At 44.5% G+C, this 20,122-nt stretch overlaps 1 protein-coding gene across 3 annotated transcripts in view; it reads right to left on the bottom strand.

Annotated features, from left to right (window-relative positions):
- Runx2 (RUNX family transcription factor 2) overlaps positions 1-20,122 on the bottom strand; it is a 212,207-nt gene that overhangs the window by 93,586 nt on the left and 98,499 nt on the right. For all 3 annotated transcript variants that reach the window (XM_059243987.1, XM_059243986.1, XM_059243988.1), the window contains one exon: positions 17,867-17,971. In XM_059243987.1, the coding sequence (XP_059099970.1) occupies positions 17,867-17,971 (105 nt within the window). The remainder of the gene's footprint in view (positions 1-17,866; positions 17,972-20,122) is intronic.

Genomic DNA, 20,122 nt, shown 5'->3' on the forward strand with positions numbered 1-20,122 from the left:
GTCCCCTCCAGGAGGCTCCCAAAGCTATTTCATCAGTACTTGGCATTCCAGGGCCCTAAACCAGAGCCAGCCAAGGAGGAATGCTTGCCTAATTAATATGCATATAAAGAATAAGGATGTGTTATTAAAGCAGTTTTCTTCCTTTCTTAAAGTTGACTTATTTTCATTGCCAAAGTCACTGAGAGTAAAAACCTAATGTACATATCAACTGTCACTGGAACACAGCTCATATCAGCAACAACAACAAAAAAAAAGAAAAGAAAAGAAAAGAAAATGAAACATTAAAAGAGGGGTTTTGATGAATAGCTTTGGGTACTCCTTGCCAAGTTTAGAGAAGGCTTAGGAATACAATCTTAATACACAAAAATAATATTTTGAAACCGTTACACTAAGTAATCGGCAAACCTTAAGCTTTTCAGCAGCCTAGCCTAAACACACTGTGACATTTTCCTGATACCAAAAACTGTCTAAAATCAATCCCCAGAATATCCAGGGATGGAATGAGGCTAGAACTATGCTACCATCCACCTGTGGGAGCTCCGTACAGTAGCACCAAAACAACAAAAGGTATGTTTTTCAAACTGGGCACGGTGGCACGCTTCTGTACTCCCAGCACTAGGGAGGCCGGAGCAGGCAGAGTGTTGGATTCAAGGCAGCCTGCAACACATAATGAGCACCAGGCCAACCTGGGCTAAAAGCAAGACCGTATTATATATGAACAATGAATCTTCTGGTAATTTTTTGGAAGAATTGGTTCCAGTTTAAAAGGAACAAAAGGAGGCATGTATAAATTAGCCAGAAGTTCTTGCTACATCTCCCAAGACAAGGAGTTCTCCCTTCCCTGTAAAGTTTTTATTTACAGCCATAAATGACTCATTCCGTTCTTACCACGCAGCACAAGTGGTCAGAAGCAGACCCATCTATCTAGACCATCACATTTCCTTCCTCTGGTCAGTTTGTGCCACAAATCTCACGGGACAAAAAGCTACATTTCATCTTTCGGTGTCAGATTTTTTTTTTTTTTTTATCCAGCTCAGTTGCTATTTTTTAACGAAGTGGAATGAGATGGTAGGTTCACATCCCGCCATGGTTTCTCCAGTTCTGTGACTGACAATGGGCAAGCCGGCCCTCAGCAAAACTAATACGCCTGGGACTGTTCGTCTTGCAAAGTCCCTTTCTGTCAGTTCACTTCCACTCAGGGTTCCCCCTGGGCTACTAGGCAACAAACTAAGTATAATTAAACAGTTTCTGTACCTCCTACCTACCCTTAGCCCCTTTCTAGACAGCCAAAGACAAAGTATCCCTCCTTCCCGTGTCATTTAGGTGACACCAAGGAACTCCTGCACCGGCTGTCACAAGGTCTAGAAGCAAGGAGTCCTGCACAGGAAAGATGCAGAATGAGGTCATAAAGCATGACATGGGGGAGGCTGTGGAAAGATGGCTCAGTCTTTCAAGCACTTGTTACACAGGCATGAGCAACTGATTTCCATCCCCAGCATCCATGTAAGCAGCTGGGCATGGTAGCACAGTGGTACACTCTGGTAATCCCAGTACAGGCAGAACCGTGGGGCTTATTGACCAGTTAATCAGTGTGCTCCAGGTTTAGTGAGAGACCCTGTCTCAAAAGAATGAAGTAGATGGATGGTTCGTAAGGAATGAGTCCTGATGGTTGACCTCTAGCCTCCACATACACCGGCACACACATGAACCTGCACACACATTGACCTACACATACATTCATCTATGCACACATGAACTTGCACACACATTGACCTGCACACACATGAACCTGCACACTCATTGACCTGCACATACATTGACCTGCACACAAATTAACCTGCATACATGAATCTGTACATGAGCAAGTGTGCACACATGCACACACACACACAGACACACACACACACACACACACACACACACACAAAGTAAGCATTTATCCTGCACCTTGGACTATCTATGTCTTCCTTATTATTTAGAGACCCAAAGAAAGTGTCCTGTATGTAAGTCTAGTCTATGCCACCAGTGTGAGGTTGTGTAAACGGCTGAAGAGAGTTCAAGGAAGTCCTCAAGAAGTGACACTCAGGATCTTCACTGACTCTGTCTAAATTGTCCACTTTTGATCCCTTTCAGTCTCCAGACCTTCACCAAAGCCTTTGTCCTTCTAGGCTAAGATGTGGACATTATCGTGGCCATGTGTCCAACCTTCTGTAGGGCCCTGCTGGAAGGCTCCTAATCAGGCCTCTGTCACAGCTCCACATAAAGCAAAAGATCTGGTTCACAGTCTTCCTCTCAAAAAGAAGTCCTCAGGAAGGAAGAGTTCAGCAGACAGGCAAATGCCTGCTGTGGGTACAATGTAGAGTCCTCTAAGACTTGAGAGTAATCAGGATACAGTCAACGGCATCGCTTATTCCTCAGAAACGCCGTCAACTTCAGTTCATGACGTTTCAAAGGTGTTGCAGAAAATAGGGAACCCTGGGCCCCCCACTGCCCCCCCCGTGTGTAAAACAGTAAAGGAGGAAAAGGCAAGAGTTATTTTTAATAAAGATTGACAATAGTTGTAACCCCTAAACGTAGTGACCCAAGCCCCTCTCTCTTCACCCAGCTTTCTTTCCGACAGTCCTATTGGGACCTCAAGGGCAAGCGAAGGTCATTAATCCCTCTCCAGTTGCCCCCAGCAACTGCAAACTTAGAAATCTTTGAATGGGTTCCTGAAAATAAGTCACGCAGAGGGACAGGGTAGACCCAAATGTAGAAACCACAAAAAGAACTAAAGACCTAGGGTCCCAAGGCACTAGCAAGGTTCACAGAAGAAAGAAGATCAGGCATGAAAAGGAAGTGGGTTGTGACTTCTGACCCCTATCGCCTGTGGGTGGCTCTGTCATGGGGACCAAGCATTGGCTCCAGGGTCTAAATACACTCAATGATCCCAGAAGCCCAAGGCATTTCAGAAAGAAAGAAAAAATGTGTGTTCGGAGCATTTTTCCTTCCCTTCACCTAGCACCACACCCACCCAGCACTCTTCCACCCTGTCGCCTGCTTCAAAGCCCATGTTTTAGTTTCGTTACTGTTTTTCCCCTTTAGAGAAAATTGGACCCACTTAGTTCAAAACAAAGACCTCCTCTGCCGACTACATGTGTGTGCACTTTGCTGTTCAGTGTTTCATCAGCAAGCTAGCCTGGCTGCGTAAGGGGAACCATCTGCACATATGCTAATGTCTCCCTCTAAAAGTGGTTCAGGCAGGTAGACCCAGGGCAGAAGCGTGGAGTAAGGAATGAAGTGCCAGCCTGGGGAGATGGCTCGGTGGAGAAAGCACCTACCAGGCAAGAGTGAAGACCTGAGTTCAAATCCCAAGAACCCATGTAAAAGCAGGGCACGGGAGTGTGTGCCTGAAATCCCGGTGCTTTACAGCACAACGGGACATGGACACAGGAGAATCCTCAGAAGCCCATGAGCCAGCGCAAACAAGTAAAACCCTATCTGAAACAAGTTAGAAGATGGGCCCGACGCCTGAGGTTGTCCCCTAACTTCCACACATGCCTATGGCTCACTTGCATTCCTACACACACACACACACACACACACACACACATACACACACACACAGAGTGGAGAGGGAGGGAGAGGGACAGACAGACAGACAGACTGAGAAAACAATTCAGCAAGCAGTGCTGCCTACCGCCGGGAAGCTCCAGCCTTGAGGTCAGAGGAACGCTGTGGTCAGCCAGCCTTTCTCAGCTCAGCTCTGGGCAATGGCTCCACACCTCTACCAGTCTCTAAACCCATGAAGGTTTCTGGTTTGGGGAAGCAAATCCTACCTACTTCTCACTCCTATCCTCCCATGTGACCATGAATTCCTTGAGGGTAATTTTTGGGATCACATCTCTCCAGATCCATGTTAAATGAACTTTGCTGTCACCAGGAAATGCTTTTCATTCCTCCCAGTAGGAGAAAAATGAACCAACTTCACAACACACTACCTTTGGTGCCTGGAACACACAGATCAAATAAACCCCAGTTTTTCTGCCAAGAAATCATTCTCACCCAGAGTCCTAGATTCCTCATAAGGGATCTTCTCTGGTTATTAATAGTGATTTTTCTGGATCACATGGCAGATCTGTTCCTCTTTTGGGCCATATTTTTCTCAATTTAAGATTCTAATGGCCACTGAAGCAAGACAAATTACCCTCATCATTTATGTCCACAATCCCTCTGATTCTGAGCCTCAGAACCGTAATGGGAAACAGAAATCAGGCCTTTGATTTTAGAAATAGAAAGGTGGCATTTTGCTGCCTATCCTTAGCACACAAAGGGTTGCTAAGATGGACGGAATCTGCAGCATCCCCCTTTCCAACCCTGTCTCCAGGAACCCATTCCACCCTACAATTCCCCCAGCCGACGCATTCTCCTTTCAATCTCACCCAAATCCCTTGTGTGTCAGTTAAACGACCTGCTCTTCTTTCCCGACTTCCCCAGAAACAAAACAGCTGGCCACCATACAGAGCTTAATAAGTCTCATAATTCCGAAGTCTGTTATTAAGTCATTTTTCAGTCTCCTCTTCTTGGAGCTAACTAATCCCAAGTCTTTCAACTTCTCCTTATAGGTCCAATTTTACGGGCCTTTCATCATCATCAATGCTCTTCGCTGAACATTCTGAAGTCTTTCACGTTGCACTTACATTCTGAAATCCAGCTCACCTTTGGAATGATTTGGAATTCATTGTCCGGAAAAGCCCAGGATCTTCATGTGTTGCACACAGTCCAAGGAGAATTTGCTCCAACAGGTAACTGACCGCTCTGCTCTGTCTGGTTTAGTTTTGGGAGAAGCCCATTCCACATCTGCCTGGTACCCGGTATTCTGACCAAGCGCCAGATGCAGGTGAGCTATCCCTGCCCCACCAGCACCCACTCCATTTCCTCAGTAGAGTACTTCAAGGTCTATCTCAGCACACTTGCCCTGCCAAGTTCAGTCTTATGATCCTCCACAGCAAACTCAGAATCTAGCTAATCTGATTTGGTCCACTTAGTGTCGTCAGCCAAAAATGGTGCCGTGCATTATCCTTTGCATATGACATCGGCACACATACTGTCCTCAGAGTCTTCATCCCAGAGTGAAGCTCAAAGACCTGCTAAGAACACTAGGTGGGAAGTTCAAAGCCAGTGGAGAAAAGGCTCAGGGTGTCCCTGTGTTTTCCTCAAACCACACGCCACCAGCCACGGGGAGATCACTGAACACACAGCTTTGGTTCGCACAATTCCTACCTACTCTTCTCATCAAATTTCCTCCTTCTCAACCGTTAGGCTCTCTCTCCTATCAAAATCGGATGTTCGATTCTGATATTGATCATGGGAAGCCGCCGCACACACATACACTTTGCCCTGAAGTCTCTTCCCTAGCTTGTCAAGCTGGGCTCTCCTCATCCTCCAGGTTCTGTCCCCAATGTCCCCTCCTCAAAGAGCCCCTCCTTGGGCCATTCCAAAATGAGTCCTTCCCTGTCCCCACTGCTCACTGTTTTTTCCCCCGATTACTTATGGAAGTTCTCTTTGCCTCCCTTATCACAGTTTACAAACAAATGTGGTGACTGGGAAATCAGCTTTTTTTCTTACTTCTTGCCTGTCTTTGCTACAAAAATTAGGCTCTTCAGAGATAAGGTCTGCTGCTACTACCTCTGAGTGCTGGGGTCCTAGGCATGCTGTACCACAACCATGAGTTCCTGAGTTCATGAGTGCCGGGGAATTGAACCCAGGGCTTTGTGCATGCCAGGCAAGGCCTTTACCAACTGAGCTACATCCCCAGACCCCATAGTCATTCTTTCCTTCTTTTGACTGTATTCCTGGTAGCTGGCTAGCATGTTAGTGATAGCTCAAAAATAACGTGTCAGTGAAGAAATCTTCCCATTTCAATTAATATTTAGATTTTAAAAATGGACCTCTAGCAATTACACACACACACACACACACACACACACACACACACACACACACACACAAAGGCTGTGGGCTATCATATAGTAAGAGCATGTTGGTGGTGGTGGACAAATTATGGGAAAAAAGGAGCCTCCTCAGACCATCTAGTCTCACACCACTCAGGGAAGGGCAGCCTTTGCCATCACAGAGGTACCTGTGATCTGGAAACCACATCGGGCCTATCAGCTTAGAGCAAAGGACATTCACTTCCAGTGTTCATCTTCTCTCAGCTTCAAAGCGACTGTTCTGCTCTGCAGAGTCCCATGTCTCCTGGTGTCACCGTGTCCCTGAAGTTCTCACACTAGCTCAGGAAGATACCTGGGGCGATGCATACCACAGCATTAGAAGTACCACTCAGAACAGACGCTGCTGGAGATAACCACTGTTTTCCTTTAGGAGCGGCCAGTCCTCAGGTAGCCCAGGCTGGCCTCAAACTCACTGTGTGACTGAGACTAACGTTGAATTCCAATCATGCTCACGCCTCTGCCTGAGTCTTGGGATTACACTAATGCACCACCACACCTGGTTTCCATGGTGCTAGGGGTTGAGCCCAGGGCTTTGTGCATACTGGGCAACTGAGCCCTATGCCAACCGACATACATCTGCAGCCCCAATAATCATTAACTTCTTCTTTTTGACTGTTCAAAAAATTATTTTATTACTTTATTCCATGGGTGACTGCATACCACTTTTGTGCCTAGTGCCTGTGGAAGTCAGAAGAGGGTGTTGGCTCCCCTGGAATTGAACTTACAGACGGTAATAAGCTGCCATGTGGGTGCTGGGAATTGAACCCAGGTCTTCTGGAAGAGCAGTCAGTGCTCTTAACCACTGAGCCATCTCTCTGGCCTCTTCTCCTGATGTTTATTCTCTAATGATTTTTGCCACACATGTGCTTGTCTACATTTTTCTATTTGTGTAATTATTTAAAGGTTAGATGTTTCCAAGTTCTAGCTTTCTTTCAATTATTGTTGGTTAACTTCTACAACTCATTAGCTTCATCTCACGAAATGCAAGGCTTTTAGATACTACATAAACGCTCCTCAGAGTGAATACAGGGCATGCTAAATACACGGGGAAGCTTACACATATAATCTCATGCTTCTCTGTGCTCCCTTATCCTTTAGACTTCTACTCTATCTGGCAAGGCTACAGCTTAATCAAGCTTGCTTCTCATAGCACCTACTTCTTGACAGTAACCAAGAATGCACTGGGCTCAGCACCAGAAACTTCCACATTTTCAATGACAAAGGCATCAGAGTGTTCTCGTGGTAAATAACTGAACAGGAAGAGACCTGGGATCCTCGCCCAGCCCTATAAATCATCTGCTGATGTGAAGAGTGACACAGGGAAAATTAGCTTCCAGGTGCCCGTGCCTCAGTTTCCCTTCCTGTAAAATGCCCGATGCTTCCATTGCCAGGGCTGTGAAGACAATCGATGAGGTAATGTCTCAGCGTTTGGAAGTCCTTGGCAGAAAGGCGCTACATAATTACTATTTGGTATTCACGCTGCTCTTTATGTGTGCCAAGTACTTTATGATCATTCCTCGGGAGTTACTCCCAGCTACTGTGAAGTTGCCTTCATGTCTATTTCCATTTAAAGAATGAAGAAGTAGAACCAGAGAAACATTTAGAGATGTACTTAGGGTCACAAAGATGGCTTCAAAGTTTTAAAAGAAGGGTCTTCCACATCTCCCATGTCCCTTCACTACAGGCAAAGCTATTCCTTGCATCTGAACCAGCCCAACAGGACACTTCCCTGTTGAGTGACTCAGAAGCTGTCTTTGGGGTACAATACATAGCCACTTGCCTTTTCAGGTTGGACCAAACTGTAAGAAGGTGAAACCGAAACTGACCTTCTAGAATTAGAAGCCCGGGCTCACTCTTCTTGGCCTCTACATCTGTCTTTCTCCTCACTTTCTGCTCAACTGTCTACATTGGGTACCTTGATCATTGCCTTGCAGGAGCCATGTTTTACTACTATTCATTTCCAAGGCCTAAGGAAGCATAGAGAACAGTGTGTACAATCTTGAGCTTCAATCCACCTGATCAAAATATATGCTAGCATATTCATATCCAAAGTGTAGTTCATGAATATTAACCTCAAGAAAGCAAGAGTGGAAAAGATGGACATACACATAGCAGAGGAAGCGTATGCAGTTCTAGGGTTAACAGGAAGGTAGAAAATACCAGAATGCCATCAAGTCAGCTGACCTCTTCCCCACCAGCCACTTCCTGCTTCCAGTGAGAAATACACCAATCTACGGTGCAATTACTCCATCCACCTGGCCCAAAGACAGCTCACCTTAGACCATGGTCTCTTGTCTCTCATAAACCATGTCCCTCTGGTCCACACATTTGCTTTCTGCCTGTCTCCCTTTCATCTGATCCACTTTCACATTTAAAAAAAAAAAAAGAATCTTTTGGTTCTGAGGCTATACTGTCATTAAAATGACCAAAAGCATATGGCATAAGCTTGTGATGGTCATCACTCTGGTGTGTCGGTGAGTAAATAACATCTGAGGCTCAGGTATGATGATGAGGCTCTTGAACAGAAATTTGAATAGAAACTTCCATAGCAACTGATGGTCTAACCAGGCCAAATTAAAGGAGTAGAGGATTTATTTTTCTCTCCCTTTCTTTGTCTCCTCTCAGGGAATACTCTTTCCTGCATCCTCCTCACACACTGGTGAGCTCCACACAGCTCATGGTTGTAGGCTCTTAAAGCCACTTCCCTTTGTCTTTTCCATGAGTGTTTATCTTCCTCACAGTCCACTCTCTTAAACTCTCCTCCAGCTAGGAAGGACCTGAGGGTCTGAACTCCAAGGACTACCCAGGAGTACTGATCTCAGGCACTCACAGCAGACTCCCCCTGGTGCCTTCACAGCCAGTGAAGAAGCCTGTGCACCCAATGGCTGACATTTCAGGAACGAAAACTGAGCACTCTCTACCAATAGTTGTCACCGAAGGAAAAACTGAAAGACCTAGGTCAAGAGAAAGGAAACCAACACCAGAATGGTGGGTAACTACATCAATAAACGTCATGGGTAATGTAAGATAGGCAGAAACGGGCTAAAAAGGCTGGTGACTAATCCTGAAAGTCTGAAATAAGGGTAAACTTAACTATCACACATTCAGAGAGAGAAGGTAACTGCAGTTTAGAGTATGCAGGCTTTTTCACAAATATAGACAGGCAATCAATTTCATTAAGATGAATATGAGCATTAAGCAGGTAAATATAACCAATAAAAAAAAAGGAAATTATAGGATGTTTCTCCTCCATGGAGGGGAAGGAAAGCTATGTGTATCTAGAATAAAACTAGACAAGGAAAATTCTACGACAGGAAACCTTGGCAAAAATGGGTAATTTCGAAACATAGAAGGCCCGGAAAAGACTCTTACCTTAAAACTGCAACAACAAAAACGTACTCACGTTTGGTGCACCAACCATGACCAGGACATGCAGCCCACTGTGAGAGCTGACCAACAGCCAACTGCAATCTCAATGTGGGTGTCCACAGTCTCCAAGGTGGGCAAAGGCTCACGTTCCCCTACGCTGTGGCTCACTGCTTACTTTCTACTTCTTGCTTTCCAAGACCTTTGCTGGAAGGAATCAATGATTCTCCCTTTCTCACCTAAAAGCTGCTCCCACAGAAGGATCCTATTACACTTATTTTTGCCTATGAATGTGAGTCCAAGTTACCTCTTCTGGAGACATTATAAGTTAAAGCTTCCATCTTCGATTTTAATGGAAAGGCTTTGGTCTACTAGCAAATAGATTTTAAGTGCCAGCGAACAGCAGAATAGTAGAGAATTTTCCAAAAGCACAGAATGTCCTTCCATCTGCTACATGGGCACCACACTCCAAATAGCCTCTTATTCTAACCATGGTTTATAAGATTGTATTAATATTTAAGAACTAAATGGTTTCATGTTCTCTTCATTTCCCCAAATCACTTGAAAGTCAAGAACAATTTTTGTTCCATAAGTCGCCCAAATTGAAAGTTAAACTTGAATTTTATATAGAAGAGAAACCGTGATGCAGTTGACATCATAAATGTCATCCTATAAAAATCCTAGTTAGGGACAATTCTGACCACAAAAGGTAAAATAATGATTCTTCCTCCCTTTTTTATTTGTAAGTATAAATTATTCTACCCAAATCCAGTTGTTCTTGGATGAAGTACTGCAGGACACAAAACAGAGGCAAGGAATCTTTCTGTGATCTATCCCAAATTGTCTCTCAGCAGAAAAAAAAAAAAAAGCCATTTTCTCAAACAAATAAGAACCCTCTCCCCATAAAAAGAAATCAATCTTTTTTTTTCAGTCCCTAGCACTATTAAAATGAATCATTTCTGACCTGCATTGAGACACAAAGTACATTTGGATAGGGCCTGTGTGTGGATTTAAAACACACGTATCATTTGAAAGCCTGCCATGCTATATTTAGTTAGAAATAAATACATCAACTGGGATGTACACATGTGGGACATGGGGCCACGATGGCAAAGGCTGCCGCTCCTGTTAACAGGAGCCCCAGGAAGTGAGGAAGCACCCTGAGAACAGGGAAAGCCAGGGGGTGCGCAGGAGGGACATGAGCATGTTTTAACGGCTGCGATAATTTGCCGTGAAAGGATGTTAAGGCCGCGGCTCCTTGCTGCAGCATGCCATGCGCTCCTGAATTAAATTACTGCCATGCAGTCTGCTAGCAGAGGAATGTGTAAACAGGCCATATAGCCTTGCATCAGTTCCACAAGCTGTTGCACAACGCAAAATGCCTCTCGATGTGTCATTTCCTTCTTGGCTACCTTCCCAGCTCCTGACAGTCAGTCAACAACAGAAAAAAGTACTGAAAGAGATTTAAAACTGTTCTTCTAGAGAGAGCACATTCCTCCAAATTCTACCAAATACCAGAGCCAACCTCCACCAGCACCTCTCTCCTTAAAGAAGCAGGGGCGGGGAGGCCGGGGGAGGGTTCTTCCTGCTGTTACTAACATCTTTAAGTAACGTTTATATACTAGGGACTGAAAGATTGGCATCTATGACAATGAGGCTGCTGCTTATACGTGCAAGTTAGTAAATATCAAAATAGGGCATTTACCTGTAATCTCTGTCCCTTGGGCACTTCGGAAAACAGTGACCAACCTGTCTCAAAGTTTAGGGCTGAGGAGAGGGTTTGGTGAGTAAAATGCTCGCTGCACAGACATGAGGAAGGACCTGAGTTCAGATCCCCAGCACCCACCTTAAAGGCTGAGCACAGCCGCGCATGCCTATGACCCCACGGCTGAGCAGGAAGCGACAGGAAGATTCTGGAGGTTGGTCAGCTAGTCATTCTAGGTGAGTCAGTGAGAGACCTTGCCTCAAAAAAAAATGAGAGAGAGAGCCATTCAAAAAGTCACCTGATGTCAACCTCATCTTCATACACACATTCACATGTGTTCATGTGCACACACACACACACACACACACACACATGTGCATGCGCACACACAAGTGCACCTCACAGAAGCTAACGACTTTTTTTCCTGATGTTTCTCAGGAAGAACTGAACTTCAGGGCCCTGCCATCATGAGTGGACCTAGGCCTATGAAACTTTTCTCTAAGTGTCTTCATAGACAGCAGGAATGTGGATATAGGAAGAGGATCCAGAAATAACAAATAACCTTGAAGTTTTTCTACTCTCCATCCATGCAACACAGCTTACCCTCCACCTTTGTTCACATGTGACCAGGATCTAAACATCCATCTACCATTACTAAACAAGCCAAAGTCATGGGCAGCCATCCTAAAAAGCTCAAGTATACAAAGTGATAGCAGGGAAAAAGTGAACCACCTCAGACATTATCTGGAACAAGGAAGAGAAAAGGCTGAGCTCTCCATTCTTCTCACCCTTCACAGGGCTGGGAAACAGCCCCAGAATTCACTGGAAGAGTGTAACAGAACACTGAGATGTTACTTCAGTGTAGTAAGGTCAAGCTCTGCCACCAGACATGTCTCAAGAATACGGAGGAAGGGCTAGAGAGATGGCTCACCAGTTAAGAACACCTATTGCTCTTGCAGAGGACCATTTTGGGTTTTCAAGCACCCACATTGGCAGGCTCACAGACCCCTGTGACTCCAGCTCCAGAAGATCCAACATCCTTTTCCGGTCTCTTCAAACGCCCACATCCATGTGCTCATGCCCATTCACAGGCATACACATACATATAAATAAAAATAAATCTTAAAAAAAGAATGCAGAAGAATAACGCCTCTTTGGAGAATTTTGAATTTGTTTATGAACTGAAGACCAGTGAAAATTTCTAAACAGGAGAAGGAAACATTTAGTATGTGGGACTCAGGTCACAAGCAACGCCAACCAGGGTACTAAGTACCCCGTGCTTCCTTATAGCCTCCCAGACACTGAAGAGCCAAGCAGAGAGGCTGCCTCCATGTGCCCTGCACCTGTGGGAGAGGGGTTGGAACACTGTGGAGAAGGCAGGACTTCTCCATTTTCTCAACAGATCTGGAGCAGATGGCTAGCCACAGTGAAGTCCTGCATAGACATGGCCATTTTTAATCTCTCTTTGAGAGCAAATAGTTTACTTCCTGCAAGTTCAACACACAGAAGTGCTTAAAAGTTCGCTCACACATATCACATGTTATATGTCAGAATGTTCCAGACTGGATGACATAAGCTATGAGATCTTCAGGAATGGCTATCTGTGGATTCATAAGATATTTCTGCCGCAGAGTACTGTTACTAAGCAAGGCTTGTAACATCTTTTTATTCTTCTCTCCTATGGATACTGATGTGACTCACTTTGATAGTAATCTGCTGACTAACATCAGCACCATGAGCTATGATTGTAATGTGGAGTCTCTCCATAGAATTTTAAATAACCCCAATTTTAAAAGTCAAGGGGTCTTTCAGACTATGACACCTTGAAAACAATTCTACCCCTGCCCCCGCACCTTGCAGCAGGATGATCCACAGCTAACCACATGTGCAAGCCTGTCACATTGGTGGTCAGTGACCCACTCACCTGCCACTCATGCCTTTGCCTTAGTGTGATCACTTCCTCTTCAAGCTGAGCTTTGCCTGTGTCTTGATTTAACCAAGTGAGTGTGGACAAAGTAACACCATGCAAGCTTTGAGCCTAAGCTTTAAGGCCTGGCAGCCCCTATTCTGCACCTTAGGGGACCCTAAAATGTCATGCAGAGAGTCAGTCATAGCTAGTGAGAACTGGAGAGGCCCTAGAGCCCCAAAGGAGAGGGGAGACCCCTTTTTTCAGGGACCCTGCCAAAGCACTAGACACATGAATGAAACCATTGTGGACTATCCAGTATTGGTCACCATCTGACTACGGTCGCATGTCAGACCACAAACAAGACCATAAGAAAAATTTCCCAGGTAAATTCTGGCCAGTCCATGGAATAATGAAATATGCCTATTTTTAAAAAAAAAAAAAATGGCTATTATCCTTGCCTGGGGATCATTTCTGGAGATACAGCACAATGGTTCACACAATTCTAATGGTAATGACTTACCTTTCCATGCTCTTCAGTCAACAATATCTATTTCCATCAGTCTTCTTCCCTAACTCAGAATCACTCCTAGAGACCATGGCACTGCTAACTGAATTTCCACCTCCCTGCAAAAATCCTTTAAATCAGACTGGAGTTGGAGCCAAGCGCATAAGTGAACCAGAGGACCCTAATAGGAAATGATGTGTAAAAGAGTTAGAAATCCAAACTCATTACTGTGGCTGCCGACGATGTACTGGCTTCTCCTGCTGGCGAACATACGGCACTTGCTCCTTCAAAGCTAACTTGCCAACGGAAGGTCAAAATGCCATGCCTCCGCGCAAGACTTACAAATTTGGGGTCTTAGGTGTGATGCCATGTCTTGAAATGATAAGCTGGGCCAAGGACAGAAATGTCACTTTGCAAAGCACGTGCACCGTTCTCGTGTTTACGCTGCTTAAGATGAAGGTTGGAGTAAGGCATGGCCTATGTTGCTTTAAAGGGAAGTTTTATAACTGAGATGAATCACAACTGCAGAAGATCAAAGTTGGAAAACATCAATGATGCCATGGGGTCCTTTTTAATCTTGTAATGAGTGATGATCATGTGCTCTTATGAAGCAAGTCCAAACTGCCAACGCCAGATGTGTATATTAAGAAAGGGAGTTGTTTGTGATGCGACAGCCCTGGCTTGGCTGCCAGAGACAAAAAAAAAAACAAAAAAAAAAAAAACCCCACACACACACACAGAAGGATGAGCCCTTTCCATTTGGACTGAAAAGCAAGTCAAGTCTTGGCAGATGCGTTGATAGGTAGGGCCTCGGAGTGGGATTGAGGAGTCACACAGCACCCTGCCTGGGAGTTTGTAGCACACAGAACTGTTACTCATCAGTTCTGCACAGTTCTCCCCAGGCAGTGTGATATAAATATCTGCTCAGAGCACCATTTATTAACACAGATCAGTGTCATTTATTACTGTGCAAAAATTAGTAAAGCTTTATTCAAGGAAAAAAAGAACAGCACAGTAGAGAGCAGATTACATGGCACCTGTTTCTGGGACACAGACATAGAAGTCTGCACACAAGCCTCTGATGGTGCAGGAATAGCTAACATTTAATGAGCACTTACTACATACACTACGGCTACCACACTACCTAGTTTACATACCACGTACCACTTAACGTTCTTACAGTACCTGACGTGACAGTATTTTCATTAGTCTTTAGAAGATGAGAAGAACAAGGCAAAGACTAGCTGGGGAACATGTCTGTTGTCTGTGGACACCTAAGAAATGCTGGCTTTGGGATTTCAGTCCAAGCAGTGTGACAGACCCAACCAGTGAACTCGGAATGAGTACTAATCCAGTCATCTGGGCCACTGGAAACGATAACTTCAGTATACACACAGGACCTTAGGGGAAAGACTTTCCACTAAAAAAACAGGAACAGTAAGTCCTCAACTCTTTCAAGCCACTCAAGTAACACACAGAAATACGCAACTTTGATGGCAAATGGCGGCAGCTCCTTCAGGAATTATAATTGGAGGGAAGACTGACTAAATCAATCGTATTGATTATCTTTTTCTCTGTGTGTAGGAAAGCCTTTTACTGAAACCTTTCTCTGTTGAAGGTTGATCAAATAAGCTACTTTGAAGTCTAGAGCAAGGATGGAAAACTATAGTTTGTGGGCCACATGTGGCCCACCACTTGTTTTTATAAAACTGGGGTTTTTAAAAAAAAGATACCTTTATTATTATTTATGTGTATGTGTGTGCCTACATGATTTTATGTGCACCATGTGCATGCAAGGGGTTACAGAAACCAGAAGGGTTCAGGTCCCCTGAAACTGGAGTTACAGGAAGTTGTGAGTCACCCAATGTGAGTGTTGAGAATCAAACCAAATCTTTACAAGAGCAGTTAGCTCTCTTAATTGATTCGCCATCTCTCTGACCCTGTAAATAAAGTTTTATTTAAATACAGCTGTGACTGCTTGTTTGTGTATTGGCTTAGACTGCTTCTGCAGTAAAATGGCAAAGTTGAATCCTTGTGACATAGTTGAGTCCTTATGACAGAAGACCAAGGCCAACGTAGAAGGATCGAAGCCAGTAGTGTCCAAGTGGTACGTTTGTTTGACTAGTTACTGATACCAGATACATTCCTACATTCAGGCAAGTAACCGTACAGTGGTGGGAAATGCTGTCACACTTTCAGACAGTAGTTATTTTAGAAGAAATGCTAGCTGGCCGTGGTGGCACACGCCTTTAATCCCAACACTTGGGAGACAGAGGCAGGCCGATGTCTGTGAGTTCAAGGACAGCCTGGTCTACAAAGTGAATTCCAGGACAGCCAGGACTTACTACTACTCAGCTACTCAGAAAAAATGAGGGGGAAGAGGAGAAAGAAAAGAAAGAAAAAGAAAAAGAAATGCCACAAAGCCTTGCACTCCTCGGTCTGTGTCTGCTTCCTGCTTCGCTCAGGACTACCCGAAGCACACACTCAGATCGCACATACAGTGTGCATCCTCTATTCCAAACTCCACAGCCTTCAGGGCACGTCTCTGTCTTCACAGGCCAGTAGATCTATCAGCTAACTCATGTTGCTCCCTCCAACCCCCCCAAAAGCAATCTCTTTGAAATGAGATACTACCATCCACACTAGAATCAGAAGTAGCTTTCCCAAAGCCACTAGCCTGCTCAGCTTTTACCATCTCTTTTAGAACGGAGCAGATTCAACCCTTCCCTGCTTCTCTAACCATCAACTCAGAAGCACCCATCTCCACTATAAATACACACACACACACACACACACACACACACACACACACACACATGCACAGTAATCGCTTGTCTATGTACTGAAGAAAGCAGCTGGGATGAGCAGGAGCCATGTTTCGAAGGCAAATATTAGTGGTGTTGAATAAATATTAAAAGGCTACTGTGCCACCTTATGCGCCCGGGAAATGGGACTGCCTCTTCAGCAGCTCAAGGGCGTGTCTGGTAAATGCTTGGAAGATGTCCGCCTCAGAGGGAAATCAACCCTGATGTATGGCAATCCAGAAAAGACTAGCAAAGCCCTAACCAGCCAAGACATCCTTACTCTGCTCTCTTCACCTGTGCTGCACGACCTCTGACCCTTGAGACCTAAGCTTTGGGGGCTCTCACTCACACCACATGTAAACCAAACCACTTAATAAGATATTCCCAAACTGGACAGGGCCAGCACTGACCCGACCTTAGGAATTTGAAAGAAGACCATACACATGACAGGAGGGGAAAACTAGCCGCAAAGACTTCTTTGGGGGGCAGGAAACCTTTCTCGCTCAGGCAAGCAGTCAGCCTTTGTGGAGAAGACAGCCGTATAAGGGATGGGGGTTACTGTGTGAGCCCATTGCTGAAAGATGCGAAGCAGAGAGAGACGCTTTGCCTCTCCAGACCTTCTCTCTTACTCCAGGGGAAAGAAAGAGCCCAGCCTCACTGTCTGGGTGGGGGTGTCATATTAGAACTTCTATCAGCTGCCCACCCCATCATAAGCCAGATCTAACTTCCTAAAAGCAATGCTCCGAACTCCGAAATATTCAACCAGCAAAGACAGAGCTTTCTATGATATTTATATCCTATTATATAGCGCAGAACTCTTCACACTTCAACTTCAAATAACCTTTACTCTGTAAATGTATTTTAATGCTGCCATGCCAAGCTTGCTCAAACCACAGTGGGTGGCAGGAGCAGGGGCTGGAAGCCAGTCAGATCTGCTTCAGATTCAGGAGGAAAATAAATATTGGCCTAGACAGTATAAGTACACTACCTTCAACTGACTACTGGACAAACCTTCCCAATAGACAGACAAAGAAACCAACGTGAACTTAAGCCTAGTTTGTGCCTTTCTGTTAAAAGGAACTATCTAGAACACTTACTAGAAAATGGTCCTACAACAGTGTTGTAACAATGAAGCAAGTTATCATTTGCAAATAAATTCTTTGTAATTAAGCCCTGTGCTCTTTATAAAGGGAACTGAGTGGGCGAGCTAAAACGCATTCTTGGGCCATGGGAAACACACACAAATACTTTTTGACTAAGTTTAAGATTTTTAAGTTTATAATTTGCTTCCTCAGCCTCGTGGGTCCCTTTGGCCCTGCCCATTGCACAGAATGGATGAGCAGAGTTTCTTAGCTGAAAGTTACCACGATGAGTAGCTATTTGCTTGTTCCCCAAAGTTATAAAGCCTTAAGCAACTCCGGGAGAAAGGTCAAGCTATGATTTTATTTTCTACTAACTGTAAAGTTCTATTAACAGTCCTTCCCTAAAAATTTATAGTCACAGTGGTACTGACTCCTTCAGAATAAATTCCTCACAGGGTCTCCATAAACTCTTAGCATTTTCCACGGAAAGGTAAGTACTTACTTCTTGGCTCCCGGGGACCGTCCACGGTCACTTTAATAGCTCTGTGGTAGGTGGCCACTTGGGGAGGGTTTGTGAAGACCGTTATGGTCAAGGTGAAACTCTTGCCTGCAGACGGAAGAAGGGAGAAAAACACAGTGACTATAAACGGGTGCCAATGACGACCCCACAATAATGTATATAGACACCCAAATTTCACCAAAGCCTCTCTGAGGGAGCGACCAATCAGGAATCCTTCCTCTGAACCTGTAACCCACTTAGGAACTCTCTTCTAAACTCATTAAGATGCGAATCTTCCCTGAGGTTCTATGCAAGAATCCTCTAGCTCCCCTCCCCCCAATAATCTTCTCAACAATGAGAAGAAAACCCTGGAACCCCTTGAAAAGGGGTCTCTGCCTTCCTACTTTATCCAACATTAGGAACACAACCCTGTGTGAGGGCTGAGAATTTTAAAAGTCTTTATTTAGGATCAGGTCATGACCCCTTGAGAGAACACCAGTAAATTATTATTGGTGATGTTATTTACTTCACATGGCCTTAGCGTTGCTTCTGCTTAAGTGAACCATAATAAGATGAAAGAGGGAAGCTATCATGGGAATCATTTCAACGGGAGCCCATGTCTCCTGTCCCAGCCTTAATGCGCCTGTGGTATATGATTTCATCATGGAACAGTTTGCTCCTCCCAGCTCTCTCCTCCCCTGACACACATCTCACAGGGAAATCTTGAAGGAACTCCCTATAGAAATTTATTTGTTGCTAAACATGCAAGACCCCTCTCCAGGCACACACGAAGTTTGCTTTTTGAGGAGATTTTCTGCAGTGATAGATTCCCTCTGCTGCGTCACATTAATGAACTAAAAGTGATGAATAACGGCATGGGGGGCAGGGAAGAGTGTGGTAACAGATCTGAATGTCTGCTTTCTCCAGAAGATACTGGCCTCTGTTCTACAGACTCACTGACAGTTGCAATCAGTTAGATTTGCAATGGTTAGTCATGTCAGATAGTCAAAACTGCAAACTGTTACAAGACAGGAAAAGGTGGGCGGGGAACAGTGACTCAATAAGGCATCAGCAGGCCGCGCCAGAGGACCCGGGCGGGCGGGCGTCTGCCCCTGGAGCAGATAAAAAGCTCCTTTTGTTTTGCTTTGTTTTTTTGGTCAGATTTTTCCCCCTTCTACTGAAAGCTGGGAGTACTAAATCAAAACACAAATCTTAGACAATATGTAGCAACGTGAAGTTTAATGCAATCTTTTCATAGCTTAATATGGAACAGGTTATGCGGCAGGCTTAATGGAGAACAGGTCTTTGGCTGTCAAGTCTACTGAATGGCTTTTCTTTTCAAACCAGACCATGTAAGTTCCTAAAATCTGGTTAAGAAACACATCATTTGTTACTGTGTGTGGATAGTCTTAAGACTCTTGACTGCTTTTCCATAGCTAAGGGGGTTAAGAGGGAAGGACAGAGCAGGAATGTGGGAAGGGGTAGAATTAAGACAGATGAATATTGATTAGAAACTCATTAAGCTGCAGCCACATCAACCACATCATCTCACTTAACCTTCCCCGATTCGAGTCATCACCCCAATTCACAAATGAGGAAGGCTTGGCCCAGAGAAGCCCAGTCACTTACCCGAGATCCTGCAACTATCAAGTGGGGAAAAAAAGAAACTAATCTCAAACCTTTCTGACCTTAAAATCAATATTCTAGGGTAGAGCTGTAGCTGGGAGATAGAGATAGGTAGCACGTATAAGGCCCTGGGTTCAATTCCCCCACACAGAAAAGAAGAAAGGAAAGAAGGGGGCAGAGGAGGAGGAGGAGGGAAGAAGGAAGGAGGACAGGGAGGAAGGACAGAGGGAAAGGAGGGGAGAGATGAAAGGGAGGAAGGAAGGGGAAATAAAAAGAGGTTTCTCCTATTTTACCATAGACCATGAAAAAGGAATAAGTAACTTACTTCTAGGTGTGTCCCAATTAGCTCCCTGTGCCCAGGAAATAATAAATATAAATGGATTAATGTAATGGATGAAATTAACTGTTTTTAGGTATTACTGATGCATCACATTGTATTTACTACATTGTAGATATTACACGGAATTAAGTAATTTAATTCAGTACAGAACAGAGGATTTATTATAAACATTAACATTGGCCAGAAGACTAAGTCAGCCAGGAGTCTAAACTGGTCCCAGAAAACTCAAAGTCAACAGAAATGGAGATCAAAAGGGTGAGTAGGAGGTCCAGATTAAGAACTTAAAACAATGG

The sequence above is a fragment of the Peromyscus eremicus genome, chromosome 16_21, assembly GCF_949786415.1.
Source record: "Peromyscus eremicus chromosome 16_21, PerEre_H2_v1, whole genome shotgun sequence".
Lineage (NCBI taxonomy): Eukaryota > Metazoa > Chordata > Mammalia > Rodentia > Cricetidae > Peromyscus > Peromyscus eremicus.